General features: G+C 36.2%; 1 protein-coding gene across 3 annotated transcripts in view; it reads left to right on the top strand.

Moving 5' to 3' along the window:
• Positions 1-15,704, top strand: part of LOC150107309 (transforming acidic coiled-coil-containing protein 3-like) — a 319,360-nt gene that overhangs the window by 113,170 nt on the left and 190,486 nt on the right. For all 3 annotated transcript variants that reach the window (XM_090391174.1, XM_090391175.1, XM_090391176.1), the window contains one exon: positions 6,710-6,762. In XM_090391174.1, the coding sequence (XP_090247300.1) occupies positions 6,710-6,762 (53 nt within the window). The remainder of the gene's footprint in view (positions 1-6,709; positions 6,763-15,704) is intronic.

The following is a 15,704-nucleotide window of genomic DNA, read 5'->3' as shown; positions in this document are numbered from 1 at the left end:
ATTCTTAGGAAATTGCCAAGATAGCAGAAGTATGTGTAGAGGGATATCCAAGAGTCAGTGAGGATCCACTGTTCTAACATTTTAGATGTTATAAGAACAGAACAAAATAGGTAATGGTTCCAATCAATCAATCACCATCTTTATGGGTACCAAACCCCATTCCAACATGCCCAGATTACCACTATTTTAGTCTGTAGTCAGTTGCCTCTCATTGGAATGTATGATGTGCTCCATATTCTTACCACCAGGTCCTAGTTATTCAGCTTGATAGTTTCTCTGTTTTATATTGTTTAGTCCTCGTATCCATGAGAACTACCACTCCTATTATACTTCTAGAAGTGTCTCCTTGTTCTCTCTTTCATGTATTGAAAAATTTTTTCTGCATGTATTCTATAAAACCTGAGCAACTTATTTCTATCAACCAAATTTTGTGACACTTGAAACTCCACCTGTCCTTCTGTCACCATCTTTGTCACAAATTCCTGTATCTTCTCCACCACAAAATGAATTTTTAATGGCACTTGTGACACACTAACATTCATTAGACAATTTTATTACTGGAAAAAAAAAAAAAAAATTCTCCACCACTGTCATCCACAAGAAACCAAAACCTTGTTGCACATAATCCAGATAGGGTCATATCAAAGTTTATAAAGAGGATAATATATCTATTTGTCACTGTTTTTCATCCTAGAAGTGATCTTTTATGATTCCAAAATCAACAGTACATTGTGAAGCTTTGTCTTTTATTAAAAGACTAAACTGACTTCAACATGTTTCACTGAGTATTATCAATAAAAGCACTAGAGAGAATGTGCAAAAAGATCTGAACACTTCAACAACCATTTAAAGGAATTGATAAAGTAGTTAGTTATGCATGTCATTAGATAAATCGTTCATAGTCTGTACATTGTTATATGAAGTTGGTAGATGGCTGTTGGCATAATGGAGGTCTTTTAACTCTTAGGAAGTCTAATTCACAGATGAATTAGACTTCCAAATGTCATGAAGGTGCTGTGTGAATGTATCACTTTAGAAGGCTCCTTAAACATCCTAGCAAAGTCTTTTTCTTGAGTAAGACATGGAAGTGGAGGGCTAATTCTTCTCATGTTTTTGTAGAAGATGGATGCAGTTCATTCGAAGTGTCGCATAGGTGTTCTTTCTTATGGATTTCAAACTTCTTCCAATCTGACAAACATAAACCTTGTTACATGAAAACGGAATCTTATATACTCCAGGTTGTTTTTCAAAAGGTGAACACAGGAAATTTTATAAAATGTGGACTTGTATTAAGACCATTTGGATGTTAACTGTTTTTAATATTTGTGCTGTCTGTCTTGACATTCAAGCAAAGTGGGATAAAGAATTTGCCTTTGTGATTAATATCCAGAGTCGTATGAGTTAGTTTACAAAATTAACATTTCATTAACCTTCTAATAACCATCTTCTATCAAAGGAATCAGTTGAACAGTTTAAGTTTATTTCATCATTCTTAATAATGCTTAAAGTGCACACGCTAATTCCTTTTTTGTTTAAAAAGGAATTAGTTGTGTGATGCAAGCCTTAGCTAGTTTGGATTAATATTTAGACAGAAGATGGGTAGGAGAGTTTGTCATCCACTGTTGTAGGAACACTGGCTTTGCATATTTTGGGCACACCATATAGTCTAAGGATGATGGGTGGGTTCTTGATTTAAGTTGGTTTATAAGTTCTTTTGAGAGACCAATCCTGCCAGAGAGCAGATCAGTAGTCTCAGGATATGAAGACCAAGTTGGATTACAGTGTTTCAGAATTGGAAGAATCCAATAACAATAGAAGGAGATCTTAGCATCATAATCCATTCTTTTTCTGGGGAATTTCTGTTATCCACTTCAGGGATGATGATGCCGTGATTATTATGTGAACTTCTTAGGGCTTTCCTTTCTAAGGCTGTAATGTTGCAGCAACTCAAAATCTGCACGAGGCATTAAAAAATGGAAAAACAAAACTCTCACAGGAAATTCATGAACTACTAAAAACTTTAAATTTGAAAAATAAGACCTGTACACTGCAATGGATACCAGCCTATATAAATATTGAATACAATGAAAGAGCAGACAGACTAGCCAAAGAAGCAAGATACTTACCTCAAAAATTACATCCACTATCACTAACTGATGCTAATTCTGTTTCCAAAATAAGATTGGTAAAACAACTACCAAGAAGAAGAATGAAAATAGAGAAATAACCACAATCATCACCAGACTAAGGATGGAACATTTTAAAGGCATGAAAATACAGCCAGACAGTTGTAGGAGCTATGAAACAGAAGAACTGTTGAGGAGTTGAACTAACACCTGGCCATATCTATTCTTGTCCAGCAATTGCTGCTGTTCTACAGAAAATTGACAATGACCTTAGAGAAAAGCTCTATTCCATCAAAGTTTAACAGATTGCCAAAGCAGTTCTACAGATCCACGGTTATATCTAGACGCTCTTCAATGGACTCAACAACAGTGTTGCTGTTTGGCGGATGAGTTTTCAATAAAGTGCAGGCAGTGATAAATTTAATGCTTGGTGTGTGTGTGGGGGGGGGACATTTATTGTGAAATATACATTTCATAATATAGCCTTGAATTCTAATAAAATATTTTATCTGAACCAACATCATATGAAGCAATTTTTATGCAACTTGTGACTTTGAGCAAGGCAAACATGTTAGGTAGTAAAGAACAAAATAGCACAAACATTTCATACTGAAATAAACCGTACATGATCAGTGTACAGAACAAACAAGAAATTTTTAGAACTTTCTTTGAAAGTTCTGAGTCCTTTTTGGTTAACTGGTTGTTGTATTTTCTTGTATTCTGTCTCTTTTAATTGCTAATTTGTTACTAATGTAATTTTCATTTCATTAAGTAGATTAAAATTATATTAGTAATGAAAGTTACATTAAATAACTAATGAACATATTTATGCTATTTTCGTTAGTTATTTATTTCATCTAATGTGTTCATCGTCATCATCAAATTCCTTCATGTACCCTTAAGGGGTGTACAGGATACTAAATGAAAAATTTACATCATTACTAACTTCCTATCTACAATTTTCCTCGAAATCACTGTCTTATATGTCAAGACTCCAACATTATCAGGTCTTATATTTCTATCTTCTAAGGCACTTTTTACTGTATCAATCCATGTAGATTTTGATCTTCCTGCCAACCTGACAGAGAACACTTGTTTTGTTAATCTTTCCTTGCCTATTCTGTTTAAGTGACCATACCACCTGAGATTAGCTCTGCTAACACATTCCTGAATGCCGAGAATGTCAAGTTCTTTCCTATTATACTTATTTTTAATATGATATTGCCATGTGTTCATGCCCGTAATCTTTCTCTCGACTCTCACATTTTGGGTCTTTGGTCAAGTGTTTTACTTCTGACCCAGCTCTCAGATCCTGAATTTAAAAATTGGTTTGAACACTATCATGTATATAGCTAATTTAGTGTTTTGACTAATTTCTCTCTTATTCCATATAAATTTATTCAGTTGACTTCCTACCATACTGGCTTTGTTGATTCTGTTGTTTATTTCCATATTTAATTCACCATCTTCACTAAAAATCATGCCTAAGTAGTTGACATGTATTACATTTTCTATAGGTTCTCCATTCATAATGCAGGTTGATATTATTTTCAATGTTTCTACCTATTTTCATGATCTTTGCCTTGTTATTGCTGACCTTCATACCATATCTATTGCAGCAGTTATTCAAGTTAGTCAGGGAATCTTACAGACTTGTAGCAGATTTATTTAGAAGTATAACATCGTCCACATAAAGCGCAGAGCTGAGATTAACATCTCCAATTTTGATATTAGGTTGAATACCACTTTCCTTCGTAGTGTGATCCACACACACACACACACACACACATATATATATATATATATATGATGAATAACAGAGGAGATAATGTACATCCTTGTCTGACACCAGATTTAACATTAAACCATCTTCCTGTACCTCCTTCAATTCTAACTGCTGACTTAAAACTCAACTAGTATTGACATTGACACCATATAACTGTAGCATTTTGAATAGCTTCTCTCTTGGCACCTTGTCCTATGCCTTTTCCTGATCTATAAAACTTAAATACAGATCTCTGTTGTATTCTCGTGATTTCTCAACTATTTGTCGTAACGTGAAAATCTGATCCTAATAGCCTCTATTTGGCCTTAATCCAGCTTGTTCTTCACCAAGCTTTTCTACCACAATCCTTCACAACAATTTCTCAAGTATACTTATGTAAATCTTACCAGGAACTCTCAGTAGAGAAATACCTCTGCAATTCTCAAATTCAGTTTTATTACCCTTGTTATATATGGGTACTATGAGAACTCTACTCCAATCATCTGATTCGATCCTCTGTCCAGGCCTTCTGAACAGTGCAGTGCAGCCACTGTAAGACTTTTATACCTCCATAGTTGAGCATTTCTGGTCGGATATCAGTCTAGTCCTGCTGCCTTTCCATATTTCAGGCTTTTTGATGGCTTTTTCTACTTCAAGTATGGATATGTATCCCTGATTGCATGCTCGGTCAGTGTTTTTTACCACTGTACTGTCACTGATTGTTTCATTTAGCAATTTTTCTAAGTAATTACTCCATACTTCAAGAATTTTTTTTACTCCAGTTTTTGATGTCACCTTTATCGTCTCTAATTCCTTTTATAGCACTCTTTCCTCCATTTCTGAACTTCTTCAACAACCTCCAGAATATCTTACCACCTTCTTGATATTTATTTTCAATGTTCTTTCAAACTCCTCCCATGACTTGTGTTTAGCTAGTTTTACACAGTGTTTAGCTTTCTTAAATTTGTCTCTGTATTCTCTAAGAACAAAAGCTGACTTATTTGCCAATAACTTTTGATATGCTTTCTTCTTGTCTGTCACTGCCTCTTTAACTTCCTGTGTCCACCATGGAGTTCTGATTTTTCTATCCTTGCAGACATTCTCACCACATAACCTCTCCGGCTGAATCAATGTTTTCTTCAGTGCTTGCCACTGAATCTCTAAGATTTGGTTCCTGTTCTCAAACTTTCATTTTTTCTTGAATAATATTTGTGTATTTTAGTCTACAGTTCACATCTGAGAGTTGTTCAACATTTATTCGCTTTAAAACTTTCTTACATGTTCTTTTCAATATGAAATTCAATTTGATCCTGCTCAAGACTAAATGGTGATCACTTCCAATTTCAAATTTTCTGTACCCTCTAGTGTTTTGCACCAGGGAGAAAACATCACTATCAACAAAAACATAGTCAATGAGACTTTTCTTATTCCTTGGTTCTGCTCTCTATGTGAATTTGCACACATTTTTGTCAGAATATTGTGTTAGTAATAATTAGTCCATCCTGAGCAGAAATCCAACAGGTATTGGCCATTATTATTATTATCTTTGCTCTTTTCTCCAAATTTTTCAAAAGTATTTTAGTATGTCTTACAATCATTTCCTACTCTGCTATTTATATTCCCAACTAGGACAATTTTTCATTTTGTCAGTTTGCTTTCTCTAAAGCCTCAAAATCGTCCACGTCTATCTTAGTACACCTTCTAATTGACCATAGGCACAAAGAAGTCTTGTTATCTAGTTCCTTATTCTGATATTTGCTCACATCACTCTATTCGATATTGCTTGCCTTTCAAGAAGATTAGCCTTGTATTTAGTGTTGAATACTATAGCTACTCCTTCTTTTCCTTGATTGTCATTGCCTGAATGTATCATTTTGTATTTAATGTTGTGAAAGATCTCATCAGTTTTTGTGTTTTTTGTTTTATTCACTCCTATTATGTTGATCTGGTACTTATCTATTTCCTCATCTAGCTGCATTTCTTTGTCATTTAGGCTTCTTATGTTGATTGTACCGATGTGGATTTGGGGGTGTTTTTTAGTATTTGTTCCAGTAGCTGACTTTTCGCTCTTTGCCCTTTTTCCCTTGGGAAAACAATGGGGGCCTTGTTTAACCAGATGACTCCCCAGATGGCATGAAATTCTGTCATATTGTATAATCATTTTTTAATTTCATTTTGGCTAATGAGAATACAATTTGGTTGGCTAAATCCCAAATTGCTAGCCCATCCTCGTTTGTTCAGTATCCAGGTGGATACCTAACAGGGTGCACCACAAGAAGGTGAGGATTGGATGTTAGATCAGAAGCCCTGGTTGGTTCTCTGCATTCCTTTAAAGGCTATATAGAGGTCTCCTCTCAGTTATGCAGCTTTGACCCTTAAGCACCCAAATGTGTGTGTTTACTGTAAGGGGAGATAAAAAAGAATCACTGCAGAAGTGAAATATTTGAGAACAGCATGTTATATAGGACTAAATAAAAAGCAAAATTAGGACATACTGATTTCGTCAGTCCAAACAGTAATAACGGAAACACATGAAAAATAAAGACCTAAGTAGAAAGCACATGAAGAACAATTAACATATGGAACAGTATCCAGGAAGACGATGAATTAGAAATCAATGGATCAAAGAAACAGAGGAAGATTGATGAATTGCTAAACTAAGACTGAAACAAGCCACCTGCCCAAATTTATGAAAGGATGAACATGAGTCTTTGTAATGAATATATAATTTAGTCAGCTGAATTAGAATGTTATGTAGTTAATGAGTTTTTAGAATTTCCTTTTCCATTGAAATATATAACAATTTGTTTTTTTACAGTTCTAAAAGACCCTTCAGCATTTGAATTCTTACAGAGAGCAGGAAATTCAAAAGTGAGTAGTATCAATGTTCATGCTGATTTAACTGTGATCTATTAGGTTATTACAAACTTAACTTTAAGATTGCCTATTTAAGTTTTAATGCTTTATTCTTTTTAAATGTCATTTCATTTGGTGCTTTGAACCAGGTTAGCAACAATTTTCATCAGAAGTTTTAAACAACACCTTTGAACTTTTCTGTATAGCTATAAGAAGTTTATTTTCTGATCATGCAAATTATCATATATTTTAACATTAGTACTACATAGTGCCATATAGGACAAACTGATTTATTAAGCAGTCCATATTTTTGCTGAATTTAAACTGGTATCCTCAGAGCAGAAAACACTTATGAGAATACACAAGAATGCTACATTCTAAGCATACTCTCTAGGGCTAGATATATATAGGTACCCTTGTGAGTCTTGGGTTGAAGGTGATCTTAGAATGTCTGCCAGATATTAATTAATTAATACAGTTGTATTTGTTGAGATTAGGGAAGTGCTTTGTTGATGATTTCAGAAACAGCCTTTCAAATTTGCTGTGGATTCCATATGGTACTGGTGTCTTTACCATTTAATCACATGCAAAGGGGTTTCCTAACCATATTACTAAGTCTGATATGCTATAATGATTGGTGGTGATTGTGTTTGTGGTTATATTGTTATTTTCAGGCTACCTTCAGCCCCCATGACCATAGGCTACTTATCTATATATCTATCTATTTGTCCTTGAAAGATGCTTTTTCAATGTAGATTATCACTGTAAACTGACTGGATTAAAATATGAATTCATTAAATACTCCATCAATTTCTGGTTTTAAACTATATGTAATGAAACCTGACTAGTTTCACCACTAATACTTGACTTTTTTTGGATTAGAGTGACATAAAAAATACAATAATAGACTAATACGAACTACAACATTACTAAAATATATAAATCATGTAGGAACTGTTACAATATACATTGAAATGAAACTACGTGGGAGATGGCATGAGTTAGCTATTGTTCAGCATAATGTACATATATTGCTGAAAAGTTGAAGTCTGACTTGGAAAAAATCTGATGAGCGATTTCCAAATATCACATGAGATCAATTCCTGATTCCTATTGAGTGTGCCTTGTGGACAGATGACCATAGTAGATTAATTTCCTTTATGAGCAGTGAAATTTTCCCCTATGTAAGGAATGGAGCAGGGATGAATGTTCAATATTCAGGGTGTGCAGTGCACAGCCGCAGAATAGCGGTATCACCAATATTATATTTTTGCATTTATTCCTGTTAAAGATTCCTCTAATTGTTTCTGACTTCACGTGATTCTTAAAATTAAACACAAAATACTAATGCTTCCTTGAAGAGTGCGCTTTTTGATGAGTAAACATTGGTTCACATTTGTGTTAACAGCTCTGGTGTACTGCCACAAATACATACACTTGTGAGCCCTTTAAAACTGACATATAGATGGCACAGTGGATTAAATTCTTAGTGTTCCAGTGGTTTTAAACTGTCCAGAAGGTGAAGCAGGGTGTGTGCTGAGACAGTAGCATTCAGAAATCAGTGGCTATGATTGGTTATTGTGTCAACCAATCCAACTGGATGTTGCCATGAGTTTTTGTTTTCTGAGTTTCATCTGTTTGCACGTGAAGTGTGAATTGTCATGTTTAGGACACCGATATAATTTTCTCTAAATAATTATAAATTTTTTGCTCATATTTACAATGGGAAACAGTGCTGACGATATACTGAATGTCCTGTTTTCTACAAGAACTTTTGCAGATTGCATGATTATAGTCAAAGGAGGTTGGAACTTGTGTATAAATAAGTGAAATGAGTTATTTCAGCTTTTCTTTGATTTCAATCCAGAAAAATAAGAATTTCCAAAGTGATTACTTTTTCTGATTTCTGTGGGAATTATATGGCGTATTTAAAAATCGTATCAAAATTCAAATTATCCATGTCTCACTCTAGTATTTGCCAGTGATAATCTAATCTCTCCATGAAGCATAAACTCTTTGTGCTTCTCACATAAACAGTGAATGTGAAGCATAGCTACTGTTCATTTGACCTTTGTTGTTTACTTGCTTTCCATATTTAATGACTTTAATTGATAAATTGAAGTATTCAAATTTATCCTACAATTAATTGCAATGGGCCAATTAAGATGAGCAGTGATGTACTATGCACTCCTGAAACTTTCATACATCAATAAAAATGCAATCATACAGTCAAATTGACATGAATTTTGTAGCAGTGGTTCGTTAAATGGGCATGCTACGCCACTGGATTGGAGCTCTTTTCCATTCAGTCGTGTGTGTGTGGGGGGGGGGGGGGTGAATAAAAAGCCAGGCTCTGTTTGTCTTCTCCTGGGATCTATAATATTAAAATTATAGATTCCATGTTCTTGTGGCCTTTCTTGCATATGTATCTAGAAGTTTAGAAATAAGTCAAAGAACGTATTGGAGTCATCATTAGCAACAAAGAAGGCAACCCTAACCTGGCTTCCCCCTGCCCACTACTACATTGAATGAAATAAGAGTTCCATCTTTCTGTACTTCATTTCTAATTGCTGACTCACAGCCTAAATATTGACTATGTATTGCCTGATATAATTTCCTAATTACATCATATAACTAGCATTTTGAACGGCTTTCTTTTGGCATCTTGTCAGATGACTTTTCCAGGTCTACGAAACTTAGATGTTTGTTATTTTCATGATTTCTGAATTTCTCTTAAAGTGAAAATCTGATCCTGGAAACTATTTGTCCTGAACTCAGCTCATTCTTCTTCAAGCTTCCCTTCCACAATTTTTCTTAACTTTTCTCAAGTATACTAGCATAAATCTAGGAACTCAGCTGAAAAATTTCCTCTTATTCTCACAATTTAGTTTTATTTCCCTTTTTTTTTATATTTGGATATTATTTTTTGGTTGCTATCTGACCAAGTCTGAATTATGCAGTATGTCCATGTAAACCCTTTCATGTGGGACACCTGTTTGTGATGGAGGAGGACATTCCAGTGAGGGTACTGGCCCTTTTCATCCATCCTCTTTTTCTTTACTTCCCATATTCTTTATTCTACTTCTCTTGAGTCTTTTTCACTATCCTTTTTTTCAGGTCACCATCACTGGGATCAAACTCCCTGCCGCCATGTTTGCCATGTGGTGCAACCTGTGGATGTCTGGAAAGGGGGGATCCCGTTGGTCTTGCACTGCGCTGGCCCCTGCTTCGGCGGTCCTGGGTGGCCCAGCCAGGATCGGTCGACTGGTGGGTTTGCCTGCAGGGGTCAATGGTATTGCAGTGAGTCTCTCACCCCATGGTCCGAGGTTGGGATTCTGGGCTTGAGGTGGTGGCAGGGATGGCCCTGGTCTTCTGCTCCTGAGTGCAGTTGTTGCTTGCTGGTTGGTGGGCATTCGTGGTGAATGGGGGGGGGGTAGGACTCTGGCGCTGAACCAAGAACTCCTTCAGCATGGGTCCTTCATCATCAAACGTTTCAGGGGACCCTAACAAAGTCCCAACTAGTACTGATACCGTATACAGCACATGAAAACAGAAGCAAGAGACAAAAGATATATGATACTAATATAAATGTAACAACATTTTTAATCATTCATGCAACAAGTGAAAAACCAATTGGGAAAATGTCACTCTTCTGTATTCAAAAGGGTTTAGAAGGACTGGTAGGACCTCCCAAAACTGCTAAGAAATTGCATTCTAGTGATAGCCTTGTGAAAACATTCAGCAACATTCCGAGAAACTACTGAGAGCAACAACAATGGATGGAAGACAAAATCACAGTAACACTTCATAAAACACTCAATTCCTGTAGAGGAGTAATATCAGAATAGGATCTCCTTGATGTTCCTGATGAGCAGATATGTTCAGAATTTAAAGATCAAGAAGTGAGAGGTGTGAGGCGCATCCTAATACGTACGGATGGTCACCTGGTTTCAACCAAGAACATCATCCTTACTTTTGATACACATAAACCTCCAACATCTGTAAAAGCAGGGTATCTCAGCTGTCCTGTTCGAATGTACATCCCTTATCTGCTAAGATGCTTTAAATATCAGAGATATGGACATGCCCAAACTGCCTGTTGTGGTTCTACTACCTGTGCCCAATGTGGTGGTAAAGAAGCATGATAACAAATCTTGCTCTGCAAAAAAAACTAAATGTATCAACTGTCAGGGAGATCATCTAGCTTACTCTCGTGCATGTCAGAAGTGGAAAGGTAAAAAAGAAATACAGAAAACGAAAACAGAGCAAAGCATAACATATCAGGATGCAAAAAGAAAGCTAGCTACCATCACATCTACTGTGAGATACTCTTAAGAGTTTCCAAATACTTGGCATAAGTCAATTGTCATTGCTATCCCAAAACCAGGAAATGATCCAACACAAGCAAATAATTATCAGCTGTCTTTGTAAGATACTAGAGAAAATAGTTTAATGCCAGACTTCTTTGGTATTTAGAAAGCAACAATCTTCTCTCCAATACACAATGTGGGTTCTGTAGACATTGTTCAACTTTAGGCCATTTGGTTCATTTAGAAACTTGTATAAAAGATGCATTTCTGAAGCAAGAACACCTTGTTTCAGTTTTCTTTGACATGGAAAAAGCTATCACACAGCCTGGAGATATGGCATATTAAAAGATCTCTATAACTAACCTGGGTCTCAAAGAACACCTTCCTGTATGTATCAAAAACTTTGTCCAGGAGAACTTTCCAAGTCAGAGTGGGAAGTACACTATCTCAACCATATCATCAAGAACAAGGCGTTCCTTAGGCTCTGTCTTAAGTATGACATTTTTTGCTATTAAAATTAACTCGATCACTGAACAGCTTCCTCCCACTGTAGACAATGCTCTATACGTTGATGACTTCACAATGTACTGTCACTCTCGTAAAATCGGTAATTGAAAGGCAACTTCAGCAAGCAATTGATCATGTTTCTTTGGGGGCTCTTAGTAATGGGTTTAGGTTTTCAACAGAAAAGTGTGTCTGTGTACGCTTCTATCAAAAATGCACCCTTCACCCAGATCCTAAATTAAGAATAGGAGGCACTGTTATTCCAGTAGCTACAGAAGCCAGTTATTGGGACTCATCTTTGACAGAAAACTTATTCCAATCATATCTTAATTTCTCAGTTCTAGGATATTTCCAGATATAAAGCCCTAGCATTAAATGAAATTCCCTTTGGGAATCAATAAGTTTTCATCCTCTTGTTTGTTGGGGCACTCAATAAGCCTGAGTCATGTTCAGAAACCATAGAAACATCAACAGAAAACCAAAATAAGAACAGAAAACATCAGAAGCTGCAATGAATACACCACTTTTCTTAATTTTGCATTCAGCAGGAGGGATGTTTCCTTCATCTAGAATGATTGACAGGATCTTCATGATCAGTAAGGTAACTCCATTCAGGAGACATTTTTGTAGAAACAAAAACTGGTACACAATCAGAGCAACTTCATGCAACACCAATCAGAGGAATACTAGTGAAGGAATCAGAAGAATGAAAATCTGTGAGGAAACTGTTCAAGAGATATTCTTTTTGAGTATCGACAGAAACACAATCTGAAAAATTACTTTTTTGCAACATCTGTTCAGAAGATACCAATTAGTTACCTCCCACATAGCCTTAAAAAATTTTTAAGGCTTAATATCCGAGTGAGACCTTGTAGATGTTCTCAGTGAGCATATCTGCTCTGAACTAAGAAGCACCAAGGAATGACAGCCATAAGAATTCCCTTACTTTGGGATGCGCACCTGGTAATGAACAGGGAAATACACCTTTAAATCCCCCCCCCCCCCCAACAAAATGTTGGTCAAAGTTAAAGGAGGTCATTTGCAATGCTTTAAATGTCAGAAATATGGTAATACTCAAACTACCTGCCATGGCTCTGTATCTGTGCTCGATTGTGTCAGTAAAGATCATTAGAACAAATACCATAACAGCAAAACCAGAAAATGTTCTAACAATGAGGGAGGATGAAAAGGCGATCCAAAAAATAACAAGAGAGCAATTTATCTCTTTTCAGGAGGCAAAGATGTAGCATACTGCAAAAGTAGCGACAACACTGGTAAGCTCTTTTATATTGAGAGAACAACTTAAAGAAAGTCTCAGTAGAGATGTTGACATGAATATCATTCCCACATTCTCATAGTCACAACAGTCCTGAATGTTATGACTTGTTTCCTATCTGCTTAGGGAATGAAAGAGAAAAAACAATGTGGACTCTCTCTTGAGGAAATGTGAAAAATGGTCCCAGTAAGTAAAAATCCTATTATTAAGGAAATAATGGAACATGAACCTAAGATCAAAAGTTACCAGACTCTTCAATAGATGGCCCATTAACAAATTCCTGGATACCTCCTTCACCCACAAGAAAATGAAACAGTAAGCATACAAAATGCCCCGAGAACCAGTTTGATATGTTGGATATTTTTTGTGATGAAGCAATAATGGATGCTTGCCATTATTTCCAAGGCTAATGAAATTCCAAAAATCCAAGGCTAATGAAAACAAAACCTTTCAACATAGGGAGCCAGACAATACCACCAAAAAAGAAATAATGAAAACCTTTCTACAATGGAATTGTTATAAATTCTGACAAAACATAGATGGCATCAATGCTTTCATGAGCCTAAACCAATATGCTTTTGCCTGCAGGAAATGCACTTGATCTGACATTATGGAATGTAGCCATCGTTTATCAAATAGGATGGCAGGGAGTGGGGTAGACCTATTCACGAGGAGTCACCATCCTTGTGGGTAAGCATACCTCCCTTCCAGCAAATCACTTAATACAAATGTAGAGATGTCACCAGACTCTGTTGAATCTCTTATAACAGTATGATGCATCTGCTTATTTCCTGCATATTTCATAAGATGACCTCAATTAACTATTTCCCCTTTACTTTTAATAGGCAATTTAAACAGACACAACACTCTTTGGGGAGGTGCCTGAATTAACATCAGAAGAAGAGTTGTTGATCATATGTTTGACAACAATGATCTCTCTCTCTCTTAAATACTAGAAGCAACATCTTCCAAAACATGTCTACCTGACATTCACTGCTATTGACTTAACTATCTGTTCATCCTCCCTTCCACTATTTGTGATAAACTGAAGTCAACTGATATGGGAGTTACCATATACCTTTTTTTGCATGGGCAACCAGGCACTATATTATGACAGAAAATTGAGCAAGCTGAATGGCCCACCTTTTCTACTTCAGCAGAATTCAGTTCTGTGACAGTCTGCTCATCTCCCATCAGTGATGCAATGAATAATGAGACATTATTGTGACATCTGCAGTTTCTAAAATGTTTAGTCACTTTACTTTCCCTAACCCATGATGGAATAATATTGTACAGCACCCAAGGAAGCTCAGGAGAAAACATGGAATACCTTCTGTAGATACTCCACAAAAACAAACCTCATCACTTTCAAATGTGCTTCAGTCTCACCAAAATACATCTGTCATCAGAGCCAGAAGGAATGCTGGATCCAATATACGTTTTCTATAACGAAGTTTGAGCTTATAAAACCTGTTATAATTAAAAGCAGATACATATTCACCTCTATCTCTGAATGCTATGGATGCACAGTTGTTGATCCAACAGCATCTGACAACATACTTGGAAAACTTTTTGCTAAAACATTGACAGTATTTTCTCCCTTCCCTGGGTTCCTTGTATAAAAATGCAAAGTATAAAAACAACAAATCCTGTTTTCTTTGAACAATACTGAAGAGAACAACAGGCCATTCAGTAAGAAGAAATGAAAACTACTTAAATGTTGTCCCACTGCTTTTCGACCACTATGAGATGGTTAGATATCATTTGCCATCAGCCTTGGATCAACTGCTGCACCTTTTCAACAGAATTTTCTGCAAGAATAGATTTTCAGATACCTGGCAAAAGGCTATTATTATTGCATTTTCTAAGCCTGGAAAGGATCCAAAATCCCCAATAAACCATCATCCATTTATTTGCGGCCTGTGAAATTTTTTTAAAGTTCGTTTTATGGTGTCTGGAGAGCACATAGTATTGGTTTTCTCTGATATCAAAAAGGGCATATAACACTGCTTAGTGATATGGAATATTGAATGACTTACATAATTTTGGTCTCAGAAGATCTCCCTCATCTTATTGAGAACTTTTTATCCAACTGAATCTTCTGAGTGGGAACCACTCTCTCTCCTGACTGCATACCCAAGAGGAGGAAGTCCCACAAGACTAATTTTTAAGTGTCACACTTTTTTCCATCAATTTTAACTCGATAACCAATCTCCTGGTTACAGCACACATGAACTCAAGCACACGAATTAGCTCTCTTAAGGGAAAGATGACTAGAAATATTCCACCTCTTGTCCGAATTTGCCAAATTAACATTGAGGGTATATGTAGAGCAAAATGTGAATACCTCTCAAAGATTTTATATGATTACAATGTCGACGTTCTTGTTCAAGAGACTCACTGTCAGGATGAGGATCAGCTCAACCACAGGGGTTGAATTCCTAGTTACATTATCATTGGAGCCACTTACCATCATTCATATGGCCTTGCCACCTATGTATGTAGTACCCTAGAAGATTCCCACCTTGTTACAACCATCATTGTCAGTGGCATGCATCTGATAACAACTATGATATTAGAAAATAACCATTACCCTGCCTTCTTGTGGCCTCCACAAGTTCTACCAGTGTACAACCACCCCTGGAATGCATATAGGTGAATTTAACAGCCACCACATGCTATGGAAATATGCTTCCAACAATGAATGCAGACAGACTGAATGGGCAGAAATTCACAACATGCACCTAATTTTCGATGCAAAAGATAGATCTTCCTTCAGGTCAGCAGCTTGGAACAGGGAGTACAACCCCAACCTCTGCTTTGTCACTCAAGACAACAATGGACGACCGTTGCCTACATTGAGAAGA

This window comes from Typopeltis vanoorti, chromosome 4 (assembly GCF_054136105.1).
Source record: "Typopeltis vanoorti isolate ZY-2024b chromosome 4, IOZ_Tvanoo_1.0, whole genome shotgun sequence".
In the NCBI taxonomy this organism is placed as follows: Eukaryota; Metazoa; Arthropoda; class Arachnida; order Uropygi; family Thelyphonidae; genus Typopeltis; species Typopeltis vanoorti.
This window is presented reverse-complemented; position numbering and strand designations above follow the sequence as displayed.